This window comes from Bos indicus x Bos taurus, chromosome 2, assembly GCF_003369695.1.
Source record: "Bos indicus x Bos taurus breed Angus x Brahman F1 hybrid chromosome 2, Bos_hybrid_MaternalHap_v2.0, whole genome shotgun sequence".
Taxonomy (NCBI): Eukaryota; Metazoa; Chordata; class Mammalia; order Artiodactyla; family Bovidae; genus Bos; species Bos indicus x Bos taurus.
This window is the reverse complement of record NC_040077.1, coordinates 61619358-61645882: the sequence shown is the minus strand read 5'-3', so window position 1 is coordinate 61645882 and position 26525 is coordinate 61619358. Positions and strand designations below refer to the sequence as shown.

Below are 26525 nucleotides of genomic sequence, written 5' to 3'. Positions count from 1 at the left end.
AAAAAGTCAAAATTAAATCACAAAATTTCTGCAAGAACGCAAAGAATTTTGCTGCTTAGTGAGTGCTGCCATCTTGTGTCTACCATTTTATGAGAGAAAAAATTTTAAATGAGAAAAATAATATATTTAAGTATTTTTTGGTTTGTTTCAGGTGGATTTTTTTTCTTAAGCCTAGTCATTATATTTAGTGGCCCAGCAACCTTGGTCATATTGAAATGACGATGTCAATTAGAAAACAGTTTAACACTTGTTTGTAATACGTCCTTTTCTGTTATCCTGTAGTCAAACACAGTGTAATTGAGATATGAAAACTAATATGAATCTGTGTTGGGGTTCAAAATAATTCCATTTCCAAGTCGTTTTTAAAGAATTAGTATAAGATGTGAATTCTTCTGTGATGTATGCTCAGCAGTATTAGTATTACATCTCTTGGTGGTTAGACCCCATTATGTGCAGTTGTTCACCTTAAAACTGTGCTGTCCTGTTTATTGACAACAGATTGTCAAAGGAAGATGGAAGAGCGACACAAAGTGTTTTTTGCTGTGATGTAGTCCCTTGTACCAAAAAAAAGAGAAAACTTTAAATGAAACTGACTATAAAAACAGATGACACTGAGAGAATTTTGGCATTAATCTTTCAGATGTCTTTAAAAATAGTCTGTCACCCTTTATAGACATTTGCTTTTAACAGACAATGTGTGTTTCTTTGAACGTGTTAAATGGCTTATTACAGCTTTTGTTCTTTTAAAAACCTAGAATGTGATTATTTTTAAAAATTACTGTTTTATATCCATGGAGTTGTAGCTTTGGAAGAAAACTCTAAAAATCATAGTTCTTGGAGGCAAGAATTCCCTGGTTCTGATACTGGGCACACTTTTAAAATGAAAATCATCATCTCCCTTACAACACTGACCATATACTCTGTTCTTATTATATATCTATTCCCTTGCTTTCTTCTTCCTTCTGCTTTTACAGCAGAAGAGTCTAGGTGGCTTCATGACTTACTCAGGCTCACAAGACCAGTGTATGTCAGAATTGTGTAGAACTAAGTGTTCTGGCCCTCGTTTAGGACAAGAAAACAGTAAAGTCACCAAGAGTAGTATTTTTAATTTCCAAATTACTGTGTAGTATTTAATTTCCCTTGGCTATTTTGTTAAAATATTTTGTTTTAATTTTAGGCCGCTGAGAGATATGATATATTTGATCCAAGACAGTCCATTTCAGTCCAGGAATCTACAGTGGTGACAAGGACATGGGACTCCTCCTGCCAGATTCCAAATGGGTCAAGACAATTGACATCCTGGCTGACAACTGTGAAAAAGAACCTTGGATTATTTTATTTTATTTTTGTGGAACACCACAATCCCAAATCCATAGGACACATCAGGTAACCTAACCTCTCTTATCATTTAAGAAAAATTAGAGATTTTTCTTTCAAAATCGTAAGCAATCAGAGCACTTTAAATAACCTCTTCCCCCTTACTAACTTTACTGTTTTGAGAATGAATCACTTAACTTTGGTATGAATATAATTAAGGAAGACTTTTTTTTTTTTTTAAGCTTTTCAGATGTATTTATGGATTCCTAAGATAGGTTTAGGTATTTCATTGCAAAACATTCTTTTAGGAAAAGAAATCTTGAATTTTCCATGTAGAAAAAACAAGGTCTACTGGATTTTTCCCTTCTCAAGATTTAATTATGAAATTTTGAGAAACACAGAGAAGTTGAAGGAATTTTACAGTGAAACCATTTAACCACCCCTGCATTCTACCATCAACATTTTATTATACTTGCTTTAACCTGCATCTGTCCATCTGTACCCATCCCTCTACCTATTCAGTTTATCTTCATTTTTTTGATGCATTTTGAAATAGATTGTCCTTACCACACACACACACAAATTTAATTATGTGAGGTGATGGATTGCATTACCTGGAGCAGTGGCCACAGGACTGGAAAAGGTCAGTTTTCATTCCAATCCCAAAGAAAGGCAATGCCAAAGAATGCTCACACTACCGCACAGTTGCACTCATCTCACATGCTAGTAAAGTAATGCTCAAAATTCTCAAAGCCAGGCTTCAGCAATATGTGAACCGTGAACTTCCTGATGTTCAAGCTGGTTTTAGAAAAGGCAGAGGAACCAGAGATCAAATTGCCAACATCCGCTGGATCATAGAAAAAGCAAGAGAGTTCCAAAAAAACATCTATTTTTGCTTTATTGACTATGCCAAAGCCTTTGACTGTGTGGATCACAATAAACTGTGGAAAATTATGAAAGAGATGGGAATACCACAGACCACCTGACCTGCCTCTTGAGAAATTTGTATGCAGGTCAGGAAGCAACAGTTAGAACTTGACATGGAACAGCAGACTGGTTCCAAATAGGAAAAGGAGTTCATCAAGGCTGTATATTGTCACCCTGTTTATTTAACTTATATGCAGAGTACATCATGAGAAACGCTGGACTGGAAGAAGCACAAGCTGGAATCAAGATTGCGGGGAGAAATATCAATAACCTCAGATATGCAGATGACACCACCCTTATGGCAGAAAGTGAAGAAGAATTAAAAAGCCTCTTGATGAAAGTGAAAGTAGAGAGTGAAAAAGTTGGCTTAAAGCTCAACATTCAGAAAACGAAGATCATGGCATCCTGTCCCATCACTTCATAGGAAATAGATGGGGGAAACAGTAGAAATAGTGTCAGACTTTATTTTTCTGGGCTCCAGAATCACTGCAGATGGTGACTGTAGCCATGAAATTAAAATACGCTTACTCCTTGGAAGGAAAGTTATGACCAACCTAGATAGCATATTGAAAAGCACAGACATTACTTTGCCAACAAAGGTTCGTCTAGTCAAGGCTATGGTTTTTCCTGTGGTCATGTATGGATGTGAGAGTTGGACTGTGAAGAAGGCTGAGCGCCGAAGAATTGATGCTTTTGAACTGTGGTGTTGGAGAAGACTCTTGAGAGTCCCTTGGACTGCAAGGAGATCCAACCAGTCCGTTTTGAAGGAGATCAGCCCTGGGATTTCTTTGGAAGGAATGATGCTAAAGCTGAAACTCCAGTACTTTGGCCACCTCATGTGAAGAGTTGACTCATTGGAAAAGAGTCTCATGCTGGGAGGGATTGGAGGCAAGAGGAGAAGGGGACGACAGAGGATGAGATGGCTGGATGGCATCACTGACTCGATGGACGTGAGTCTGAGTGAACTCCGGGAGTTGGTGTTGGACAGGGAGACCTGGCGTGCTGCGATTCATGGGGTTGCAAAGAATCGGACATGACTGAGCGACTGATCTGATCTGATCTGATCAAATAATCATATTGTACACCTTAGGCTTATATGTTATTATATATCAGTTATATCTCAATAAGTCTAGAAAAAAATAGCAAGTGGTTTATAACTTCTGCTCTTCAGGTTCACGTATTTCATATGTCCTAAAATGAGAGCTCTATCTGATAGGTTCCTATTTGATATTCAGTGTAAAGTTCCCATTGTTGTCTTAAACTCACTGAAGATATGAAATATATTGGCTTCTTTTGTATTTGATCTCCTTTGAAGTACTAAAGCATCTGGTAATGTATGTTGTTTGGCCCTGAGTCATGTAAATCAGGAGAGTTTTCAGTGCTTGATTCATAATGCTGGACAGTTATTAGTGCAAATTCACAACTGTATTTTGTATAGAATGTCACTATTTTTAAAGTTATTTCCTTTTGGAATTGCAAGTTAATTTAAGAAATTAGAAATTTTAGGAATGGTAAATGAAAGCTCTGAAGCTATGACAGGAAGATTTTGTCCCTATGACAGGGACAATACTCATAATATCCCTTCAGATAAAAAGGTTTCTGATGTCAGCCCAGTATATAACTCTCCATCCATTACCTTTCATCTGGATAGGACTTATTCCTTAATGTTTCTTATGAACTTTCACAGTGGTGTGCACATCAAAATCACCTCATACCCTTATTATATCCCTTATCTCATTGTCTTACGATTTTTTTTTAATTTGGATATATTTGCCACTAAACTGTATGCTCTTTGGAAGCAGGAATTTTGCATTTATCCGTGTATATTTGACATTATTCCTGGAACATAGAAGATATTTAGTCAGTGTTGTGCACTAACTGAATGTAAGGGATGTTTCAAACTGAATTAAAATTTTTTTCTTGCTTGCTAAGGCTTCAAGTTCCCTGTAGAATTCTAAAATAACCTTTGCTAATGAGGATGTCTGATACTGTTACTATAAAAAATGATACTGAAACAATGAAGGATTTGGAGGCAGAAGTGAAAGATACAACTGGAGTTGAAAATCTTACCAAATCAGAAAACTATGGGAAGATTCTGGCAGAGAAGAATGAACGTTGTATTGACAACAATATTGATTTGCAGGTAAACAAGATTTTTGCCTCTGGCTACAAGTATTAAATATTCTATGCATAATTATACTTTTCATACAACACTCACTTTCAGAATTGTATAAGGGTAAGATGACCCATTGTGACATGTCTATCAGCTGCTTTGGGTGGTCACCTGGATTAGCTTGTTGAATCTAGCTCTTTGATTTGCTTGTATCACCTATTTCTTTTTATTCGTATGTGGCTAATATTGTTTTTTCTAGTGGCTTTATACTTTTTCATTCCATTTTACACCTATCAGTGTTGTGAGAGTTCAAAATAACCTAAGATTAGAAGAGATTAGAATAGAGAGATTGTAACTGCAGGAGTTCTGTTGGCAAAAACAGCCCTGGGGAAGCAATTGATAACTGTGACTGAGGGGAAAAAAGAGATTGATGAAGAAAAAAGGTCACTTGAGGCTTTTGATGATACACATGTATGATGACCTAGCACTAACCACTGAGAAGGCTTTTAATTCCAGGCATAGATGACAATTGATGATGGTCCACAGATTCAAGGTAGGTAAAAATTGGGTCAAGTAGTACTTAACAATGCTTACTTCTAAGTGTTCTTGTTATTTGTTGCTCTACAATGGGTAATCACAAAATAAGGGCTTGCAATTTTCAAATAACATTTTCTTTTTTAATATCTCGTGATTTGTGTGTCGGGAAATGGAGCAATGGCTTGACTGAGTGAATCTTGTCCATACAAGGCATCAAAAGAGATCCCTCACTGATACTTAAATGTCAGGTGGCCTGGCCCAAAAGGTCCATAACTGTTTTGCTCACTTATCTGGCTTGTTGATGGCAATAGCTGGAATGTAAGCTGAGCTGGAACTAGGATAACATACCTGGACTGCCTCCAACACAATCGGCCTAGGTAATCAGACTCATTATGGGCAGCTCAGGGGTTCCAGAAAGTGTTTCAAGAGCCAAAAAAGCTGCAAGCATCCTTGTGACCTAGGCTTAGAACTCCCAGAATGTCACTTCCACTGTTGTCTGTTGATAACACTTGTTAGTAAAGCCAGCCCAGATTCAAGGGGAGAGGGCATTTGACCCTGTCTCTCAGTAGGAAAGACCTTTAATCTACCATAAGCTGTTAATTTAAAATACTGTCTGATACTTCTGTTTTAGTTAGCCCTATACTGCTAAGTCACTTCAGTTGTGTCAGATTCTTCGTGACCCTATGGACTATAGCCCACCAGGCCCCTCTGTCCATGGGATCCTCCAGGCAAGAATGTTGGAGTGGGTTGCCATTTCCTTCTCCAGGGGATCATCCCGACCCAGAGATGGGAACCTGTGTCTCTTATGTCTCCTACATTGGCAGGTGGGTTCTTTACCACTAGTGCCATCAGGGAAGCCCATAAACTGTTAAATTAAAATACTATGTCTTAAACTTTTGTTTTAGTTAGCATTTGGGGAGAAAAATACTCTTATCATTCTTTCTGCATCCTAAAGACCTTGAAGGCTATGTGCCAAAACTTATACTTTATTCTTTTAGAATAAATTAAGAAGGTTCTTTTAAAGGTTGTTTTATTCTTTCATTCACTCAAAAACTGTATTCTTCATTATGTGCCAGAAATGTGTTAGAAAATGATATCAACTCATACAGCAGTTAAAAAGCATTTAGATCCCACTGCTTAAGTAAAGTCAGGTGGCTATTATCTAAGAAATTTGGAGGAATAACAGAAATTTGGAGGAATAACAGTTTTTCTAGTCATTTTTAGAAATAGCACTTTTTAAAACAAAAGATTGTCATGCCTGCCATCAGTACACCCAGTGATGGCAGAAAGTCAGTATCCTGATTGGATCAGAAAATGCTTAAATTCTCTTGCATTTGTGATTGAAATGGTAAAAGATATCTTTCTAGTCTCTTTTCGGCACCAAAGGTTCACTCTTCCAGGTCATGTTTCTCAACAGGTGATTAACTTGGATTATGGCATACACTGCATACATTTCCAGACCACTGCAGTAAAGCAAATACCACATTAAAGCGAGTCACACAGATTTTTTGGTTTCCCAGCACGTGTAAAGACACTATACTGTAGTCTGTTAAGGATGCAGTAGCATTATATATAAAAAAAATAGTCAGACCTTAATTAAAAATACCTTATTGCTAAAGATGCTAACCATCATCTGAACCTTTGACAGATCATAATCTTTTTACCGTTGGAGTGTTTTGCCTTGATGTTGGTGGCTATTGACTGATCAGAGTGGTGGTTGCTAAAGGTCACTGGCAATGTCTTAAAATAAGGCATTGAAATTTGCTGCATCAATTTGCACTTCCTCTTATGTCCAGTTTCTCTGTAGCATGCAATGATGTATTTTACCTTCAGTAGAACTTCTTTCAAAATTGGAGTCAGTCCTCTCAGACTTTGTTGATGCTTCCTCAGTGAAGTTTATGTAATATTCTAAATCCGTTGTCATTTCAGTAATGTTCACAGCATCTTTACTAGGAGTAGATGCCATCTCAAGAAACCACTTTGCTCAGTAGGCACAGGAAGCAACTCCTCATCTGTTAAAGGTTTATAGCGAGATTGCAACAATTCAGCTACATCTTCAGGCCCTACTTTTTTTTTGTTTTTAAGGATAGTGTTTTTCATTGTCTCTCTCTCTCTTTTTTTTTTTTAATGTTTGTCTATTTATTTTTGGCTGTGTCAGGTTTAGTGGCATGCAGGATCTTTGTTGAGCTGCATAGGCTTCTCTCTAGTTGTGGTGTGTGGATTCAGTAGTTCTGGCACATGGGCCTAGTTACCTGTGGCTGGGATATTAGTTCCCCAACCAGGGATTGAACCCATGTCCCCTGCATTGCAAGGCAGATTCTTAACCACTGGACCATCAGGAAAGTCCCCAGGCCCCACTTCTAATTCTAGTTCTCTTTCTGTTTCCACTCCATATGCAGCTACTTCCTCCACTGAAGTCTTGAACCCCTTAAAGTCATCCATGAGGGTTGGAATCAAATTCTTCCAAACTCATATTAATGTTACTATTCTGACCTCTTCCCATGAATCACCAGTGGCATCTAGAATGGTGAATCTTTCCAGAGGCTTTTTGGGCTTTGCCCACATTCATCAGAAGAATCACTATCTGTGGTAGCTATAGCCTTACAGAATGTATTTCTTAAGTAATAAGACTTAAGAAATTGAAAGAACTTGAAAGCTGAAATTACTTATTGATCCATGGGCTGCAGAATGATGTTGTGTTGTTAACAGGCATAAAAACAATATGAATCTAGTTGTACATCTCCATCAGAGCTCTTGGTGACCAGGTGTATTGTCAATGAGCAGTAGTATTCTGAAAGGAATCCTTTTTCTGAGCAGTAGGTCTCAACAATGCACTTAAAATATTCAGTTATGCATGTTGTAAATAAATGTGCTGTCATCTAGGCTTTGTTGTTCCATTGATAGAGCACAGGCAAAATAGGTTTAATAAAATTCTTAAGGGCCATAGGATTTTCAGAGTGGTAAATGACCACTGACTTCAACTTAAAGTCACCAGCTGCGTTAATCCCTAATAAGAAAATCAGCCTGTTCTTTGAAGCTTTGAAGCCAGTCATTGACTTCACCTCCCTAGCTATGGGAGTCCTAGATGGCATCTTTTTCCAATAGAAGGCTGTTAGATCTGGCTAACTTGCTGCAGCTTCTACATGAGCACTTGGTATTTCACCTTGCATTTTTATGCTGTGGAGATGGCTTCTTTCCTTAAAATCTGTGAACCAACTTCTGCTGGCTTTAAACTTCTACATCTTCCTCACCTCACTCCACCTTCATAGAACTGAAGAGAGTTGGGGCTTTGCTCTAAATTAGGCTTTGGCTTAAGGGAATGTTGTTGCTGGTTTGATTTTCTATCCAGACCACTAAAACTTTCTCCATATCAGCAGTAAGGAAGTTTCACTTTCTTATCGTTCATGTTTTCCCCTGGTGTAACACTTTTAATTTCCTTTAAGAACTTTTCCTTTGTACTCACAACTTGACTAATTGTTTGGCAAACAGGCCTAGCTTTCAGCCTGTCTCAGCTTTCAGCATACCTTCCTCACTATGCTTAATTTCTAGCTTTCAATTTAAACTGAGAAAGATGTGACTCTTACCTTCTCTTGAAGACTTGCTGCTGCTGCTGCTAAGTCTCTTCAGTCATGTCCGACTCTGTGCGACCCCATAGATGGCAGCCCAGCAGGCTCCCTCGTCCCTGGGATTCTCCAGGCAAGAACACTGGAGTGGGTTGCCATTTCCTTCTCCAATGCATGAAAGTGAAAAGTGAAAGTGAAGTCGCTCAGTCGTGTCCAACTCTTCGCGACCCCATGGACTGCAGCCTACCAGGCTCCTCTGTCCATGGGATTTTCCAGGCAAGAGTACTGGAGTGGGGTGCCATTGCCTTCTCCCCTTGAAGACTTAGATGTAGGATTATTAACTGGCCTGATTTCAACATCGTTGTGTTTCAGGGAATAGGGGTCCCTGGGGAGAGGGAGAAACTGGAAATGACTGTCTAGTTGGCAGAGCAGTCAGAACACACACCACATTTATTGGTTAAGCTTGCCATCTTACGAGGGTGTGGTTTGAGGCACCCCAAAATAATTGCAGTGGTAACATCAGAGGTCACTGATGACAGATCACCATGACAAACAAAATAGTAATGACAAAGTTTGAATAATTATGATAATTGCCAAAACATGACAGATACAAAGAGAGCAAACGCTGTTGGAAAAATGGTGCTACTTGAAGCAGGGTTGCAACAAACCTTCAATTTGTAAAAGCACAGTATCTGCCAAGCACAGTGAAACGAGGTGTGCTTGTATTACATTTTCTGCCATGTCTCTTGTGTTGCTCTTGGTGGTAAACACAAAAACGTTCTGATGACTACTATTGAGTCATGGCTCAGTGGTTCATACTGCAGGAGAATTTCATGCAGTCCGCAAACACTTGCTGAAAACATATTCCATGGCAAGGAAATAGTGTAATAAGGAAAAGTGGGCTTGGTCTCTCATATCACGTTCCATATAGCATGGTGAGTATAAAGACTGGGAAGAGGAACAAAGAGAATACGAGAGTCCGTTTTATGTTAATCCACTGAAATGCTGTATTCCTTGTTTATTCAAATGTTTATTAAGATTTTACTTTTACGTGGATATATTTACTCTGCTTGGAGATTTTGAGGTTCAAGATGCCTCTATGCAAGGTATCTGGCAAGGGGTTTACAGTCGAAATAATGTACACAGAGATTTAAGTAATGGAAATTAGGAATGGAAGTAGACAAAATTAGAAAAATTTTTTTGTTTTAATATAAATAAGTCAACTCTTTTAAGAATGAAAAGGGAATAGTGTCTTGTTAAAAAAAAAATCTGTTTTATATAGTTACCTCTTAATATGGAGTTACCTATTACGAAATGCCTTTTTTTCTAAGATACTAGTAGACATTTCATCTTCTTTTTCTACCTCTAAGATACTTCCTGAAGGTTTCATTTTAAACAGCAACTATTATTTTTACTCAAATTTACATGTATGTGCTGATTAAAAGTGACTTAGGAAAATGGAAATGTTTTCTTAAGAAAGCAAACTTTTCATCTGTTTCCAAATCTTAATTTCCTGACCATCCTTTTAGTATTTTATTGAGGAAAACTAATTTTTGAATGAAGGGATGTCATAGTATAAAATTAATATAAAGAACTCTTATGATTTTCTACTATTTGTTAAAGATATTATTTATATAAACTGTTCTTTTATCCATTTGTTCACTGATATGTGATCCAAACTTAGATGATTCCCTGGTGCCAGAGATTGCACGCATCTATAAAACAGAGATAAGCACTACTGAGTATCTCGGGAATGGACTCAGACTGTGCCATGTGATGCTACCTTAAAGTTAGAATAACCTTCACCATAGCTGGAATAAACTTTAAATTATTGTACCTTTTTTGATTTTCTTATCTGGGTGCTCTCCTGTCAGGCCTCATCTTTTTTCATTTTATTTTTTGTTTACCTCCATCCATTCATTCATGTGCTCACTTGAGAAGACTTAAGTTCTATCTTCAGAGAATAAATGGTTCTGGAAACTGTAAAGTACAAGAGGACAGTTGCCCAAGGTGCCTTTTTTTTTTTTTTTTTAATGGAGCATGTGTATTATGTGGCCAGTTTCTTCATTCTAACTTGGTTATGAGACTGAAACCATTCCTCACTCTGCTTTATCATGCTGAAGAATCATCTGAGGGGGAGGGAGATGGATGCTGAGTTGTCGCATCAAAGGAAGCAGCATTATTCTAGCAGTATCCATCCTTGTTTAAACCGTCCCCTGTTAGAGGTTTGAGGTTACATGATATGCTTCATGTTCATAACTGATGTGCTGGAGAATTGGTGTTGAATTTATAGCAGCAGCAGTACAGAAAATGTGATGTATTTTATCCATGTCAATAAAGGAATGACCTGGTCTTGTTCTACAGAGAGTGGAAATTGGAAGTCAAACACCCTTTGTATTCTAAAACAGGGTCTCAAACATTTTGTAATTTTTATGTATATATTGTTAGGAGTCTTGGTGCTGTTAGTTAATCTGTCTTTGAATACAGTGTTTAATATAGCACTCAATAAATGATGCCAGTTGTCAGTGGATGAGTAATCAACTAATAGCTCTGCTAGTAATTGATTTTTTCTTCAATAAAGCTTCATAAGCCATGATAATAATAACAATAATATCATCAAGCTGGAGAGAGGCCAGCAGACATTAGACATCTCCTTGAATGTTTCCAAGCAGATATTATCTTAATTAATAGAAAGCTCTTTGACCACTTCTTGTATAAATAATTTCACTTGTATGACAGTGTTGATTGTGTTTTTTATTCAGTTTTATTAGGGACTATAATCTTTTAAGAATTTTTATGACTACTTTGTTAAGAATTATTTAGAGTTAATTCAAGCAGTCTGTCACATTAATCTCAAGAAGTTCACTTTCCCACATAATTGCTATGGAGTTCTGAATTGTTGGTGTGGTCCCAAATAATTATGCAAAGAGTTTTTGATTAGCAGTGTTTCTGTTGCCACACACACACTATTCCTATAAATGAATTCAAGTAAAGTAGCAGAACACAAAGTCAGCACACAAAAATCAGTTGGATTTTTATATATAAACAGTGAACAATCTGAAAAGGAAATTGCAAAAGCAGTTCGATATGCAGAAGGATTAAACAGAATAAAATACTTAGGAATTAACTTAATCAAGGGGGTGAAAGATTTGTTTAGTGAAAACTACAAAACAATGCTGAAAGAAATTACAGATGACATAATTAAATTGAAGTATATTCATTGTCTTGAATTGGAGACATCAGTATTGTTAAAATGTTAATACTGCCCAAAGTGATCTACAGATTAGTGCAATTCCCATCAAAATCAAATGTCATTTTTGCAAAAATAGAAAATCCCATTCTAAAATTCATGTGGGACTTCAAAGGACCTGGAATAGTCAAAACATTCTTGAAAAAGAACAAAACTGGAGGGGTCAGTTCATGACTTCAAAACTTACTACACAGCTACAGTAATCAAAGCAGTCTGGTGCTGGCATAAAGACAGACATATAAACCAGTGGAATAGACTAGAGAGCCCAGAAATAAATTCTTGGATATATAATTGGATGATTCTTGATAGGAGTGCTAAGGCAATGAAGAAAGGATAGTCTTTTTTTAAATGGTGCTGGGAAAACTAGATGTCCACAGGCAAAAGAATGAGCTTGGACTCTTACCTAAGACCATATATAGAAATTAACACAAAATGAATCAAAGACCTCTAAGAGCTGTAAAACTCTAAAATTCTTAGAAGAAAACACTGGAAGAAGGCTTCGTGACTTGGTTTTGGTGATGACTTCTTAGACATAACACCAAAGGGGCCAGCCAAGAGAGCTTTCTTAGTCCCCAGGCCTGCCTCTAAGACATTCCGCTGCCCAAGATGCCTGTTATAAACTGCACACCCAAGAGGAAAGGGACCATAGCGCCAGAGCTGCTGGACCCATTTATAAAGTCAACAACTTTAAGAAGGGCAAAGGCTGAAGACTGCAAAACCACAAAAGAGACTGAAGAAGGTATGGGGTGAGACTGCCAAGATTCTGCATCTCAGCAAGCTTCCAGGTGATGCCAGTATTACCCATTTACAGGTCTGTGGGCAGTACGTTGAACAGCACTGATACAAGAAAACAACTGTTAAGCTGTGGAAGCTACTCCTATCAAATGATTAGTGAAGCCATATACCCTGCCCCTTGGCATCTTCCAGGATCACAGGCCCTGTGTGATGCCCACAGCAAAAACCTACATTGCAGAGAAGACATGGTGATCTTGTCCCCACAGAGTGGGAGGAAAGTTGCTGGAACAGCTCACTTTTACCAGAGAGAGAATGGTATTTCTAAGAAAAAAGTCAGTGCTCAGGTCTAGGGCAAAAGTGTTTATTGATGGCCTCAGGGTGGCTGCGTTTCCATTTGAAAACTGCACACCTTTGTGAAAGTTACCTTTACCGCCACCATCCTTCATGAACCTGAGGAAGAAATACCCAGAGGAACAATGCCCTCTGATGACGTTTCTTCCAAAAAGGATCCTGAATTGGCTAGAGGAGCTCAAGGTTATGACCAGCCATTTTGGCATTAGAGTCATAGAACTCAAGAGTCGCAACTCAAAATTGAGCCCCACAAACCCGTTTTTCAGAAGCTTATTTCAATGAATTGCCAGTGTCACCTGGAGATCCAGTGGCACAGGCAGGACTCAACCCTAGCCTTCTACCTTTGTGTACTTCTGGAGCACCATGCTGCCCCATTCATGATCTTTCCCAACCTTGTTTGGGCCCAACTCCCCTAAAACTAGCATCTGTGTTTAGTGCATTTTACAGTGAACTCAGACTTTTTGAGTCTTGTATAAGTTTCAACATTTGCTGAAATGAGGACACTCCAAAGGGCCACCCTTGGAGTGGGACTTGCTTTTAATTTTTTGAGACTTCACTGATGAGAGCCAGATAAGACACCAGATTGATCTTAAGTTGGTTGGATTTGAAAGGGTTAAGTAAAGTGTTTCTCTGCCCCCCCCCCCGCCCCCACCCCACCCCCCCCCCCCCCACACACACACACACACAAATAAACCACCAGTTGGTTCAGGAAGATGCTCAGTGTCTTTATCAAGCTGGTAAGGGGTGAAGACTCGGGACATGTGAATCTTACTTTATCTTGATTCATGCCACAAGAAGCTTTCTTTAGCTGAAAGCTGTTGTGGAGACATTCCAGGATGGCTAACGGAGCTTTATTAAGCAGTATATCAACCATGAGTTCTCCAGAAGTGTCGAAAGTGTTCTGAAGACCATCTTGCAGTTTGCCCCGAGCCACCCAACTTTGTTTGCTGAGAGGTTGTACTATTCTGTGAAAGATGCTGGCACAGACGACTTCATGCTGGTCAGGATTATGGTCCCTTGAAGTGATATTGATCATGTAACATGTATTGGGTTGGCCAGAAAGTTGGTTTAGGTTTATGCGTATGTTATAGAAATGCCGTAAGGAACTTTTTGCCCGACCCAATAGAAGAGATGTTCAGTCAAATGTATCAGAAGACTCTGGACCCAGTAGTTTCAAATGACATGAGAGGAGATCATCAAAGACGACTTCTGACCATTGTGGGCCAGTAAGAGGGATCTTTTTAATGAAGCCATTCAAACCTAATCCTTCAAGAGAAGACTGACCCACATACAACAATATTAACCATCACCTAAGGAAAAAGCTTTTTACTGAAGACTATGTCAGGGTAATGTATTTGGTTTGCACATGTGGTTATTGCCTTAACTCCAGTGTTATTTTTTCTCTATGTACAATCAATGTAAAGCTGTATCACAGTATTTTAGTAATAATTCAGTGTTTATTCTTACTGATCTCATGTTCTTACTCTAATCAGTATCAAAATTTGGTACTCTTGATTAGCATAATGAAGCATGATTCACATTGTTCTTTTTCTAATCAGAGTACCAAATTGGAAAAAAAAAATCACAATCTCTTAAGAAGAGGTGGGGGGAAACATAGGACAAAAGCTTTACAACATTGAATTTGGCAGTGATTTCCTGGCTGTCACACCACAAGCTGGCAATTTGGACTTAATGAGAATTAAAAATTTTTTACAGCAAAAGACTATAAATAGAGTAAAAAGACAATCCATAGACTAAGAGAAAATATTTGCAAATCATTTGTCTGAGAAGATATTATAACCATAATATATAGAGAACTCCTAAAACACAACAACAAAACCCCAAACAACCCAATTCAAAAATGGAGAAAGGATTTAAATATACACATTTTTAAAGAAGTTATACAAATGGCCAGTAAGTACATGAATAGATACTTAGCATCACTAATCACTATGGAAATGCAGATCAGAAATATGAGATACTATGTTATACCATTAGGAGGGCTACTATCAAAAAGTAGAAAAACAAGTGTTGGCAAGGATGTGGGAAAATTAGAACTCTTGTACACTGTTGTTGGGAATTTAAAATGATACAGACATTATGGGAAACAGAATGGCAGTTCTTAAAAAAATTGAAAATGGAGTTAGTGTGTGATCCAGCAATTACACTTCAGGATATACACCAGAAGAATTGAAAGCAGAATCTTGAAGAGATATTTGTACACCCGTGTTCATAGCAGCATTAGTCACAATAGTTAAACATGGAGTCAAGCCAAATGCATTTATCTTGAGATAAAGAGATAAGCAAAATATGGAATATGCATACAATGGAATAACATGTAGCCTTAAAAAAGAAAGAAATTATGTGATATGCTGCAACATGGATAAACTCAGGGCTTATTATACTAACTGAAATGTCAGTCATTAAAAGATAAGCACTTTGTGATTCCACTAACATGAGGTACTTTGATTCAAAATCAGAGACGGAAAGTAGAATGGTAGTCACCAGGGGTTAGAATGAGAGAAGATGGGGAGTAATGTTTAATGGCTACAAGATGAAAAGAGTTACAGATATGCAGTGTGTGGATGGTGACAACATTTTGAATATATTTAAACTGAACTGCACACTTAAAAATGATTAAAATGGTAAATTTTATATGTACTTCTCCACAGTAAAAAAAAAAAAAATTGAGAAGGAGGCTTGGCTTGGGCTGAGCTAAAATATGCAAATATATGTAGGCCACTTGGAGGGTGGAGGGGTGGAGCGGAATGGGGGTGGAAAAGTGAAAGACATGCTTTAAATAATAAAATCCACTTTAGAAATAATTCATTCTTATTTAAAACCAAACTTCTTTTCTCTGTTGTGTTTGCATGTATGTGTGTGGCAGATTTTCTGGTATTTATTATGTAATTAGGATCTTTTATCATTTGATATGAAATAAGTGATTTTTATTGAATAATGCCACTTTGGCAGTTTATGCTTTACTTATGTAGTAGCTTTCTATTGCTGCATAACATACCACCACAAACTTAGAGGATTAAAACAATGTCCAGTTGTCAACTCATAGTTATGTAAGTTGGGAGTTCAGTTGAGCTCAACTGAGTTCTCTGCTTAGGGTTTCTCAAGGCTAAAAGCAGAGGTGTTGGCCAGGCTGGGGGCCCTTAATCTGAAGACTCTGGAGAAGAGTTTGTGTTCACACTCATACCAACAACAGCAGCGCCTTAGTGTTTGGCAGCTGGAGGTCTGAGGTCCGTGTTTCCTGGCTGACTTTTGGCCACAGGCCACTCTGTGCCCCGGGAAGCTGCCTGTAGCCCTCTTCTGTCCCCTCTGTCTTCAAAGCCAGCAGTGCAGTGTCAGGTCCTTCTCACCCTTTGAATCTGACCTGCCGCCTCCCTCCCAACCAAAGAAATTTTAAAGGGCTTGCTTGTTTGGGTGAGACCCAGCTGAATTATCTCTATCTTAAGAGCAACTGACTTGGTACTTTAATTACATATGCAAAATTCTTTCACAACCTTATTTAGATTAGCATTTCATTAATTTGCCAGAGGAGGGCAATGTTAGAAGGCTATCTTGAGAATTCTATCAATCACAAATAGTATTTGACTCACAAGAAGGTTTTGTTTATAGGTGTGATATAAAGTGCACGGGACTAAGATTCTGAAGATCTTAGGTTCTGTTTGACTGTTTAGTAACACTGATCCTGGACTGTAAGGCTCTTGAGACCAACATCTGTGTCTTATTCATCTTTATAAGCCTACTATGTGGCACAGAGTCTGGCATGTAGCAGGAACTTAGAACATGTTAAGTCACATTGAGATAATTTTACGTCTCTGTGGTTTAATCTTCCTTCATCAAAGAACTCTTATGAGTTAAAACGGAGACGGTTAAAGCATGTGTAAATCTATGAAAATTCTAAACCATTACTATAGGGACAGTGTACAACCTCCCCAGAGCCCTTTTCTTTTTTCTTTTTTGAAAATATTTTTTTATATTTATTTGGTTGCACCAGGTCTTACTTGCAGCATGTGCAATTTAGTTCCCTGACCAGCGATCAAACTGGGTCCCCTGCATTGGGAGCGGAGTCCTAACCACTAGACCACCAGGGAAGTCCCTCATTTTTTAAATCTATCATTTTACTGAACTTTTTCAAGAACTTTGAGAATTAATACAAGTAGTGTGAACTTTTATACAAGGGAAGTAAACTGACATAACTTGACTAGTATCATCTACTCATAAGCAAAACTAGAAATTTGAATCCAGTCCAGCATATGAATGCAGTTTTTACTTGCCAGTTAATGATTTTTTTCATTAAAAAATAAAATTTTAAGAGAAAGTGATGTGCCATTGATACTTAGTTTAGAACTGTAAGGGATTAAATCAGAAGACTGAAATAAATCATAAATTGTTTTCCTTAGAGCTTATTTAGTCATGTGTATTTTGCTCATATTCATCTATTTATTTTTCTCCTGTTTTTTTCTGTAAACCCTTACTTTATGTAACATAGCCTCTTTTAAGTCCATATGTAGTGGTAACAGAAACCCTCTTGAATAAATTAAAGAAGTGAGTAAACAGAAGACAGAACCAACATGGAGTTCTCTCAGCCAGTGCTGTCGTGTGCATTTGTGCGTGCCTCCGTACCATTTCTTCTCTTGAAGAAACAAAGTCATTTCTATTTTTTTTCTTCCGTTTTTCTTTTGTTGTTGGTACTGCTGATTTTTACTGTTGAATAAATCCAGGGTCAAAATCCCAAGAGTACAGTGCTTCTTATTTCAAGTACTTTGACTTCAAAATGGGAGACAGACCACACTGGTGCTATAGATTATTGTTTCTGTTGGTTCTACAAGGAAGGCCTTTTTGGATTCTGGAATGAAATGGTGGCTTTTTTTTCATATGTGAAGCATACTAATCTAGGTATTAAAGATGTTGTTTTATGACTGGTATCAAACTGGCTCCTTGGTTTTAATGAGTTTAAGTGATAGATACGTAAGCCTTGTACCGTTTGGGTTTGGGGTTAGAGAGGTAGATTAGAAGGAGATGGAAGCAAAGAAAATCTTCCAGAGTCCAGTTCACAAGCCCTTCAGCTGTTTTCTCAGGCCAAAGCCTGGTATCACAGACCAGAGCCACTCACCCGAGCGGGTTCCCCAATTGTGTGATTGATGATCTGATGGTTAAGCTGAACATGCATATTGGAACTTTGCTCACTTTTCTTCATTTCTACTTCATTCTCTTACCCTTGACCAAACAAATAGGATTCCGACTGATAAACTGGGGTTGTACTGTGAAGTACAACCAAGACTACCAATAAGTCTAAGGCTTGGTGCAGTGATTTCTCTCTGGAAAAACTTAGAGATCATATAGTTAACCGAAAATATGGCTTCAGGGGAATTTTTAAGTTATTATGGAAGAGTTGTATTTAAGTAGTACTTCCAGTTAATGTAATTGTGATGAAATTTGCCCTTTTGATTTTGGCTTTTAGCACGGTGAAGTACAGTGCTAAAAAGGCTCAGTAGAGAAGTGGTGGTACTCTGATTCAATGAGCATTTGAAACATTGTCTTCAGTATCATAAGTTTGGAACTTTGCTAGGCACAGCTACTTAAAATTCCTCAAGGTTTCTTGTGGGTACCCCCCCCCAACTTTCACTAAAGTGTAATATGTTACAGAATACAAACAATGTGTATTTTATTTTGCTACTAAGACATTACCTTATAATTCAGTTTAGCTCAATCAACACACAAATTATGGCTGTTTGCTCATTTAAAGAACATGGCCAACTCACAGAAGGATTTTAGAAAATCTTCTATAAGTGTGCTTTTGGGAGGAATCAATATTTCTTTACTTGAAACCAGCTCTGATTTCCTCATTTTCCGTTCTCTGTGCAGTTAGTTTCTCTGTGGCTTAGGATTATGAACTAAGAAACAATTTTTCTGTTTCAGTATGAAATTTAATGCAAATCTTTCTTGTGTATTCAGCGGCCATTGCAGTCATTTGGACAGACAGGAAAAAGGTCTAAGGTATAGTAAATATTTTGTGCTGGCATGCCAAGGGCCTTGCCTCATGCTTGATGAATCTTTGTTTTCATACAGCGCTGCATTCAGTTTAGTTTTGTCACATTTCGTTTGGGGCAGAAAGCTTATTTTGTTTTATTTGGGGTTTTTGTCTTGCCTAGTCGCTTTTGTGCATTGCTTTTATATCTTTAATGGTTCTTTATCTGTAGAGAAAATGGCTCTCATCATTCTTTGGGTTTTGAGATTGAAGTTACTCCCATTCTTGCTATTGCTATTATTTTTAAAACTGCAGTTATTGTTTTCCCTCATAACAAAGAGTTTTAATGGTATTTAATGATATATTTAACTTGCACATTTCACCTACATCTATACACAGCAGAAACTATTATAAAGAAATTTAAACTCTAGCCCTAGATTATGAAATGTAGCGTTAATTTTAAATACTTTTCTTCAGTCAAGCTCAAAGTTAAAGCTAGTTCGGAGCCTTGCAGTGTGTGAAGAATCTCCACCACCCCCTACAGCAGAGATATCACAGGAGAACCAGGTAAAAAAAAAAAAAAACCAAAACACCAAAACAATAAACAAAGCAAAGCAATTATTATTCACAGATACAATGGAAAAGCCTGCTTCCTGGAGAATATTTTTTCATAACGTTAAATAAAAGTTGTATGTGCATGTACATGTGTTGTATATGTTTTTACTGAGTAAACTACCAGTAAGTCTAAGGCTTATAGTTAACTGAGAATATGGCTTCAGGGGAATTTTAAGTTATTATGGAAAAGTTATATTTCAGTAGTACTTCCAGTTAATGTAATTGCGAGGAAATTTTCCCTTTTGATTTTGGCTTTTAAAAATTTGTCAAACACCTCGAGTATGAAGTGGAGACTACCCAAGACTTCTGCTTGATATGTATCATTATGCTTAACCTGAATGCATGGTGAAGCCAGTCTTCATAATAGCTTGGCTCTAATAGTTGTCTAATATTTCTTATTCCATTGTTTATAAAGTATAGAACTACTGAGGCTCAACAAATAGTTTGGTTTTTTGCTTTTTATATATTTTTTTAATGCTATGACTTTACTTTTCTATTAATCTTAGCTACAGATTGATCTTTGTCTTATGTTACACTTGTACATTTACATATAATTATTTTCGGACCCCCTTAACGATGTTTATTAGTGTGACAACTTTGGCTGTTTGTGGCTTGTTCTGCTTTAAGAGTTTAAATAACCCGAAGTCCCCCTGTATCCTAACAATTAGTTTCCAAAGAATTGAGGCAATATTTTGGTTAAGAGAGATGATTGAATAAAGGAGAAAGAGAAAAAAGAGCTATGACAGATTGTATACCCCCTTTTTTTTAATGCCAGTTGTATGTTTGTTGATTCAAGCAGAGACTGTTGATGCTTTGCCTTGATGTAGAAGACGATGCCATCAAACATATCTATAAATACTGAAGGTAGTTGTCACATGTTTAGAATGTGTTATGTTTTTAAAAAGCACTATGTGCTTTTATTTTATATAAGAAGATTTTTTAATAGATTATTGACAAAGTGTCAAGGAACATAGAGATCAAAATTTACTTTTGATTTATATTTAAAATCTTACATAAATAGAAGATAGTTGTATGTATTCTATAAAAACAGATATTTTTAAGCAATAAAAAATAAACTTCCAAAAAAATAGAAATATGCTCAAAATATTTTACTAAGAACGATTGCCTGGAGAACATTTTCAGATGTTAACTTGGCTTTTGCATGCTTGTTGATGAGGCTGAAGAGTTATTTATACACTCTGAAAAAAATTCAATACAATTGTGTTTTAAAAAGTTTTAAAAAGCAGTTTTACAAGTTCTTTTGTACATGTCAGAGTAACAAATATACCTGTTCAGGGTTGAGCAGTAGGCAGTGTAATGGGGTTTTTTTGAAAATTAATTTCTTCATTTTGTTGACCAAAATGTTACACCATCAGCCCCATAGAATAACTTGTCCAAGGAGATTGAGGAAATGAGAAGAGTCGGACATTCATAAGACTGTTAATCCAGAAAAAGTGTCTTCTTTTTGAGAAAAACTGTAACAAACATGATCTTTGGTTTGATGTGGTACATTTCACCTATCTGAAAATTATTATAGGAGGTAGAAGGGAGGTGGGGGTTCTTATAGTACTACATAAATTTGTCTAGTGAAAATTTATGTAAGAAATAAATTAGTACAAGGAGAATATGTTGTATACTGATGTATATATTATTCAAAAAAGCTGACTTGCAGCATATGGATAATGAATAAGCTGGTTATACCAAAATTCAGTTGTTCCACATAATATATTATTTCTCAATTTTTCTTGGATACAGTTAAATTTTTCTTTTGCGATAACAACCTATTATTACCTTCTCTGAACAAAAGATACTCTTTTTAATAGAAAGTCTTTTTCCAAGCGTTGAGTTAACTAAATTGCACCTAAATGGGAATTGAAAAACAAATTATTTCTCATAAAATGTACTAGCATCTAATCCTTGACAGCAGACACTTTCCAGCTAATAACGCTTGATTCAGAATGTGATTTTTGAGGAATTAATCTGGAATAAAACTCATTATTTGAAAGGTTGAGAGGCAATTAAAAAAGAGATGTCACTCGAGTCTGATGAGAGCTTATGAGAAGGAAATGACCTCAATAACTGATGTCAGTGACAGAGTGAAGAGTAAAGAAATTATGGCTGCCCATGGAGATAGTGCTATCATTTCAGTTATTTGTAGTCAAGAGAGTTTATGTATAAGGGCTTAGGCTTTTAAAATTAAAATATGTCTTGTTTATTTGCTACTGAAAACAAGGCCTCAGTACCAACTGAAGACAAGCCTAGATACATTATATCTGCTAGATTTTTAAATACAGTTCACCTTGATAAAATAGTTTAATATCTGTCTAAATGTGGAATCTTTTCTTCCAACATTGATTTCATAGATTATCCTTGAGTAACAGGATAGAAGTTATAAGTTAGGGAAACTTCTAAATATTCTACTTCTGAAACAATTCTGGGATTCATTTTTAAGTTAAAAATATAAGGAAAGTAGACTAGAAAGTGAGTCATAATGAGAAAAATGACTGACGAATACATGAAGTTGATTAACGCATGAGATTTGGTAAATAAGACAAAGGAGGGCATAAAGCAGATGTTTTGTCATTTTAGTGGAATTTGCCAGTACCTCACTTTTGTCCTATATTCTGAGCACAACTTTGAACTAAGATGAAATAGGAATCAGAACTGAGAAAAGATAAAAATAGCAGTCAGAAACCCAATGGGGAGGGATATATATATACATATATATGTATATGTATTAGATCTGAAACTCTTCTGCAAAATACTATTTTAAATATATATATATATATATATATATGGGGAGAAAAATGTTTAATAGAAATCATGGTGGCTGCAAGTTTCAGAATCTTGAAATTTATATCCTTTCAGTATTGACTTACTGTACCTACTGCCACCACCAACCGTCACCCAGAAAAGCGAAGTCATTTACTAATATTTCCCATCACTAAAGAACAACTGTATACAGCAACTTAGCCTACATCTAGATAGGCTACACCTTTATCTTTAGTAGAAATGTTCTGGAAGTTTGTCTGTCTGTCTTAATAACTTTGCGTGAATAATCAAAGCGTTGTGATTTTTAACCTATTTCAGCTGTATTTCTAGTAATTCCTTTCTGTTCTGAAATTGCATGTCATGACATTGTTTTAAAAATGTAAAATTAGTTCTCCTTTTCAGTCGTAGACAATGGTTACTTTACAAGTAAATGTTACATATCACTAAGGGAAACAATCTTGTCTGAAATCTTTCTAAAACAACTTTGTGGCACTTAGAGGAGGAACAGTGATAGTAGACTCAAACAGGAAATAATCAAAGTTGGGATTTGGTTTTGAAGTTTTTACTTACAGTTTTATATGATAAGAAAATGAAGGAATATGAATTTAAAGTGGATACTTAAGAAAATTAGTTTTTGGTAAGTGTTAACCTGACACTCATATGTTCCTATTGTCATGATTGATGAAAATTATCATACTTTTGTTTGATGTGGTATCTCCATTGCAAAAATAGGTTAAAAAGACCTTTCTTCTGATCCTCCAAGGGTTTTAAGTAGATTCATTGAAACTATTATAAAAAACATTTATTTTCTCTAAGATAATTTTTAATTGATATTTTCAATGGATATGTTTCAATTGATATATTCAGCTCAAAAAATTAATTTTAACTTTTTTTTATCAAGAGTTTGATTAACATGGTAAAGCTACTGTATTTTCTTACTTGAAGAATCTGGTTGGATAAAATAAAAACCTTTTTTTTCCTCCATGCAGTTTTGTTAATCAGCAATACAAATGTGGGGTATTAACTGAATCACTTTTATATTTTCACTTAATAACTGATTTTACCTTCCAACAGGAGAAAATTCAGATCCAGTTAACACAATCATTTGAAAAAGAGGAGAAGCCCCCAAAAGATGAAGCAGAAAAAGAAAAAGCCAGTGATAAGTTGCCCAGAAAAATGTTATCAAGAGGTTTGCAATTTATTTCTGTATTTTTTAAACAAAGGTTTTATTTCACCATTAATCCACCCTTTACCCCTTGAATAATTTTTATATAGTATATTTCTAATAAAAGGAATCCAGAACAGACTGAAGGGATGATATAGTTCTGGGCAAAATGGCATGACACAGTTCTAAACATCAGATAATTTAGCCAAAAAACTGCACCTCATGTCAAAGTCACCAAGGAAGATAACTCATGATCATTTATTGGTCTGTCTTTTGTATCAAAATAATGGAATCACTATAATTTAAATACTGATTCCATTAAAAAGATGTATTTTTAATTCCTTACAATACAAAGAACTAATGCCAAAATGTTTAGTATGCAGTAAGAATATTCTTGGAAACCCAAGATGTTTATCTTTCAGAGTGAATGTTAAAGGACTATATCATATCATTACAAGCCTATAAAAATGCTTTTTACATTTATAGACATGGTTATGTTGACCAGTTTTATAAACAGCATAAGGATATTACATTTAAGGAGAAGAAATAAATGTGAATATTTGTAAAAAAAAAAAAAAAAATTTTTTTTGAAAGCAAATTTTTTATGGTACTCTTTCAGAGCTAAAGTTCCTGCATATCTCCAAATTACTAACTCCTTATATTTGCAACTGAACTAAGCAGACTCAGTTTGCTGTCTGAATCAGTTTTTTGTTGTTGTTGTTAAATGAGGCATTTTTAAATAGAATTGTGGTGAGTATATAAAAGGATCTGTAAGAATTCAGAGTAAATTAAAGTGGCACATATGAGAGAAATTTTCTTTTTAAGAAGGTATATAAACATGCAGTTACATAAATCCATGTTCATTATATAGGAGTAGCAAAATTGTGGTCATCTGAATTCATCATAAATTCCATTTTCCTACTTCGTCAGTTTTCATTGTGGGGCATCTCATTTTATTTGCTATGCATCATGTGTGAAGGGAAAGGAATTTGTTTCAAACAACTTTATACTGGGTTTTTGTGTTGTTGTTTTTTAGATTCCAGTCAAGAATACACTGATTCAACTGGCATAGATCTACATGAATTTTTAGTAAATACATTAAAAAACAATCCCAGGTAAAAATTAAATTTATAAGGTTTACATTGCTTCTAGAGTACCATAATTTTGTTATATATGTTTTCATTACTGAGTTAGAATAAGATTAGAATATTTGAAGTACACCAGAAACATTTCAGTTTCTTAGGGCTAAGATGTTGCTGGCCTCTATATACACATGTGTAAATACCTTTTTTGCATTATATATATCATGATATAAAGATAATTCATACTCTTTGTAGGAATTTTGGGAAATGAATCATTAAGATATTCTGGGTCTTAACTGAGATTAAAGAGTTATCATTAATCATGAAATATGAGAGAAATATACCTCATGATAAAGCACTCAGCCAAATTACTCAGTATATTCACTTATAACAAGTTTCTGGACTTAACTGAATACAGAATTTTTGTTTCTTCTTGCTTAGCTTATGAACCTCCAACCCAAAGATTTTTAAGGTGCTTGTTTGAGTCACTAACCAATTGTGAAATCCTTTGTTTTGCCAGGGTACTAGATAAATAGATTTTAACTTTTTGACAGGTCATCGATCCCATTGAGGCATTCTTCCCAGAAAAAGGTTTATTCACAAAATATCTGACCAACCCATTCTTGGACTAGAAGCTTCGAAGGTTAAGAACCCCTCCTCTAGATGTTAGCTCCCCAGAATGGTAGTTAAAATTTGTGAAATTTTTAGTTCATTGGATCGGCACATGTTATAAAAAAACATGAACAAGTCTCTTCAGTATTGCTGAGGCTTATCTCATGTCTTGCTTCAAGATACACCTTTAATTTCATTCAGGATTTATTGTTTCAGTACCATCTTGATGTTCTATTTCACATTTAACTTTAATCCCAAATGGAGAACCACTAAAATGGAAAATAGTCTCCTTATAGTAGGAAGTGTAAGTGTGAAGTCAGTCAACTCTGCATGACTTTTTTTCAGTTCAAGTTGATTCCTCAGTGGTCCCAACTGAAATTAATCCATTGAACAGGTATTCGTTGGGTATCTATCATGTGCTAAGCATTGTGCTAAACATTGTAGATATAAAAGTGAGCAAAATATAATCTCCGACCCTAAAATATTCACTTTCTATGTGCTAGGGAAAAAAGAAAACTCCATGATATATAATTAAAATAGAATAAATGTAAAAGAAGTTTTTCAGGGTGCTATAAAAGCACAGTGATGGGATCCCACCTCTGAGAGGATCTGGAAAGGCTGCACTGAAAAGATAATGCCTGAGCTGAATTTTGAATTCACAGTGCTTTAAATGGGAGCATGAGAACCTGAGAGGGACAAGAGCATTTCTAGGCCACAGCAGTGTGAGAGGGAGGTGGTATACCCAGGCAGACAAGATTGCACACTGGCTCTGGCAGGAAGGCATGTAGCAAGTAATTCCAGAAAGTGATGGGGAGGTTGTTGGTAAGGTATGAAGACAGACTCTTCAGTTGTCCTCAACCTAGATCAGTACCAACACGCTGGGGTGGTTACTGAGCAAGAAGTGCTGATGGGAAGCCGGGGATATGATGAACAATTAAAAATCATCTTCGCTGAGTTGTGGTAGTGCACCATTTGAGAAATACTGAGTAGGGCATGCTCTGTGGAGAAGTCATGACAGAATTTTGAATAGGGTAATACCAGAATGAGATGTGCATTTTAGGAAGATTACTTCATCAGTGAGGGGCCGAGAATCATGAGCAGGGAGCGTGGGTAGGAGAACATAGAGAAGAACAGAGAGGAAAGGGCTTATTCGGAAGATGTTGAAGAATTAATCCCGTGGCAGGACTTGGTGATTATTTGGATATGGAAGAGTAGTGGTTTGTTAGAACAGCTGTTAGGTTTCCAGCTGGACTGATGGTTAATCCCATTAACAGGGGAAGTAATAAGGACAAGCCTGAATGAAGTAAGGCGTGTTCTGTTATAAATAAATATAGTTTGAGGTGTCTGATGAAACGCTGTGGCAAGATGAAGTGTATAGCTCTGATTTTCAAGTAAATGAGCCTGGATGCTCTTACAGATTAGGAGTCATCAGTAGAGGTGACCCTTGCTTTGTGAGTTTGGCCAGCAAGATGCAATAAATGACAAGGATGAAACTCTATGGAA

General features: G+C 36.3%; 1 protein-coding gene across 21 annotated transcripts in view; it reads left to right on the top strand.

Moving 5' to 3' along the window:
- The window catches only part of R3HDM1 (R3H domain containing 1), a 163114-nt gene that overhangs the window by 65666 nt on the left and 70923 nt on the right, over positions 1-26525 (top strand). For 13 of the 21 annotated variants that reach the window (XM_027561810.1, XM_027561873.1, XM_027561815.1 and 10 more), the window contains exons 2-7: positions 1178-1386; positions 4177-4387; positions 18764-18805; positions 19254-19343; positions 23238-23352; positions 24365-24443. In XM_027561810.1, coding sequence (XP_027417611.1) covers positions 4217-4387; positions 18764-18805; positions 19254-19343; positions 23238-23352; positions 24365-24443 — 497 coding nt within the window. In that variant the 5' untranslated portion in view covers positions 1178-1386; positions 4177-4216. Of the gene's footprint in view, positions 1-1177; positions 1387-4176; positions 4388-18763; positions 18806-19253; positions 19344-23237; positions 23353-24364; positions 24444-26525 lie in introns of those variants that run through there. The other 8 variants (XM_027561880.1, XM_027561906.1, XM_027561919.1 and 5 more) reach the window with 2 other exon arrangements.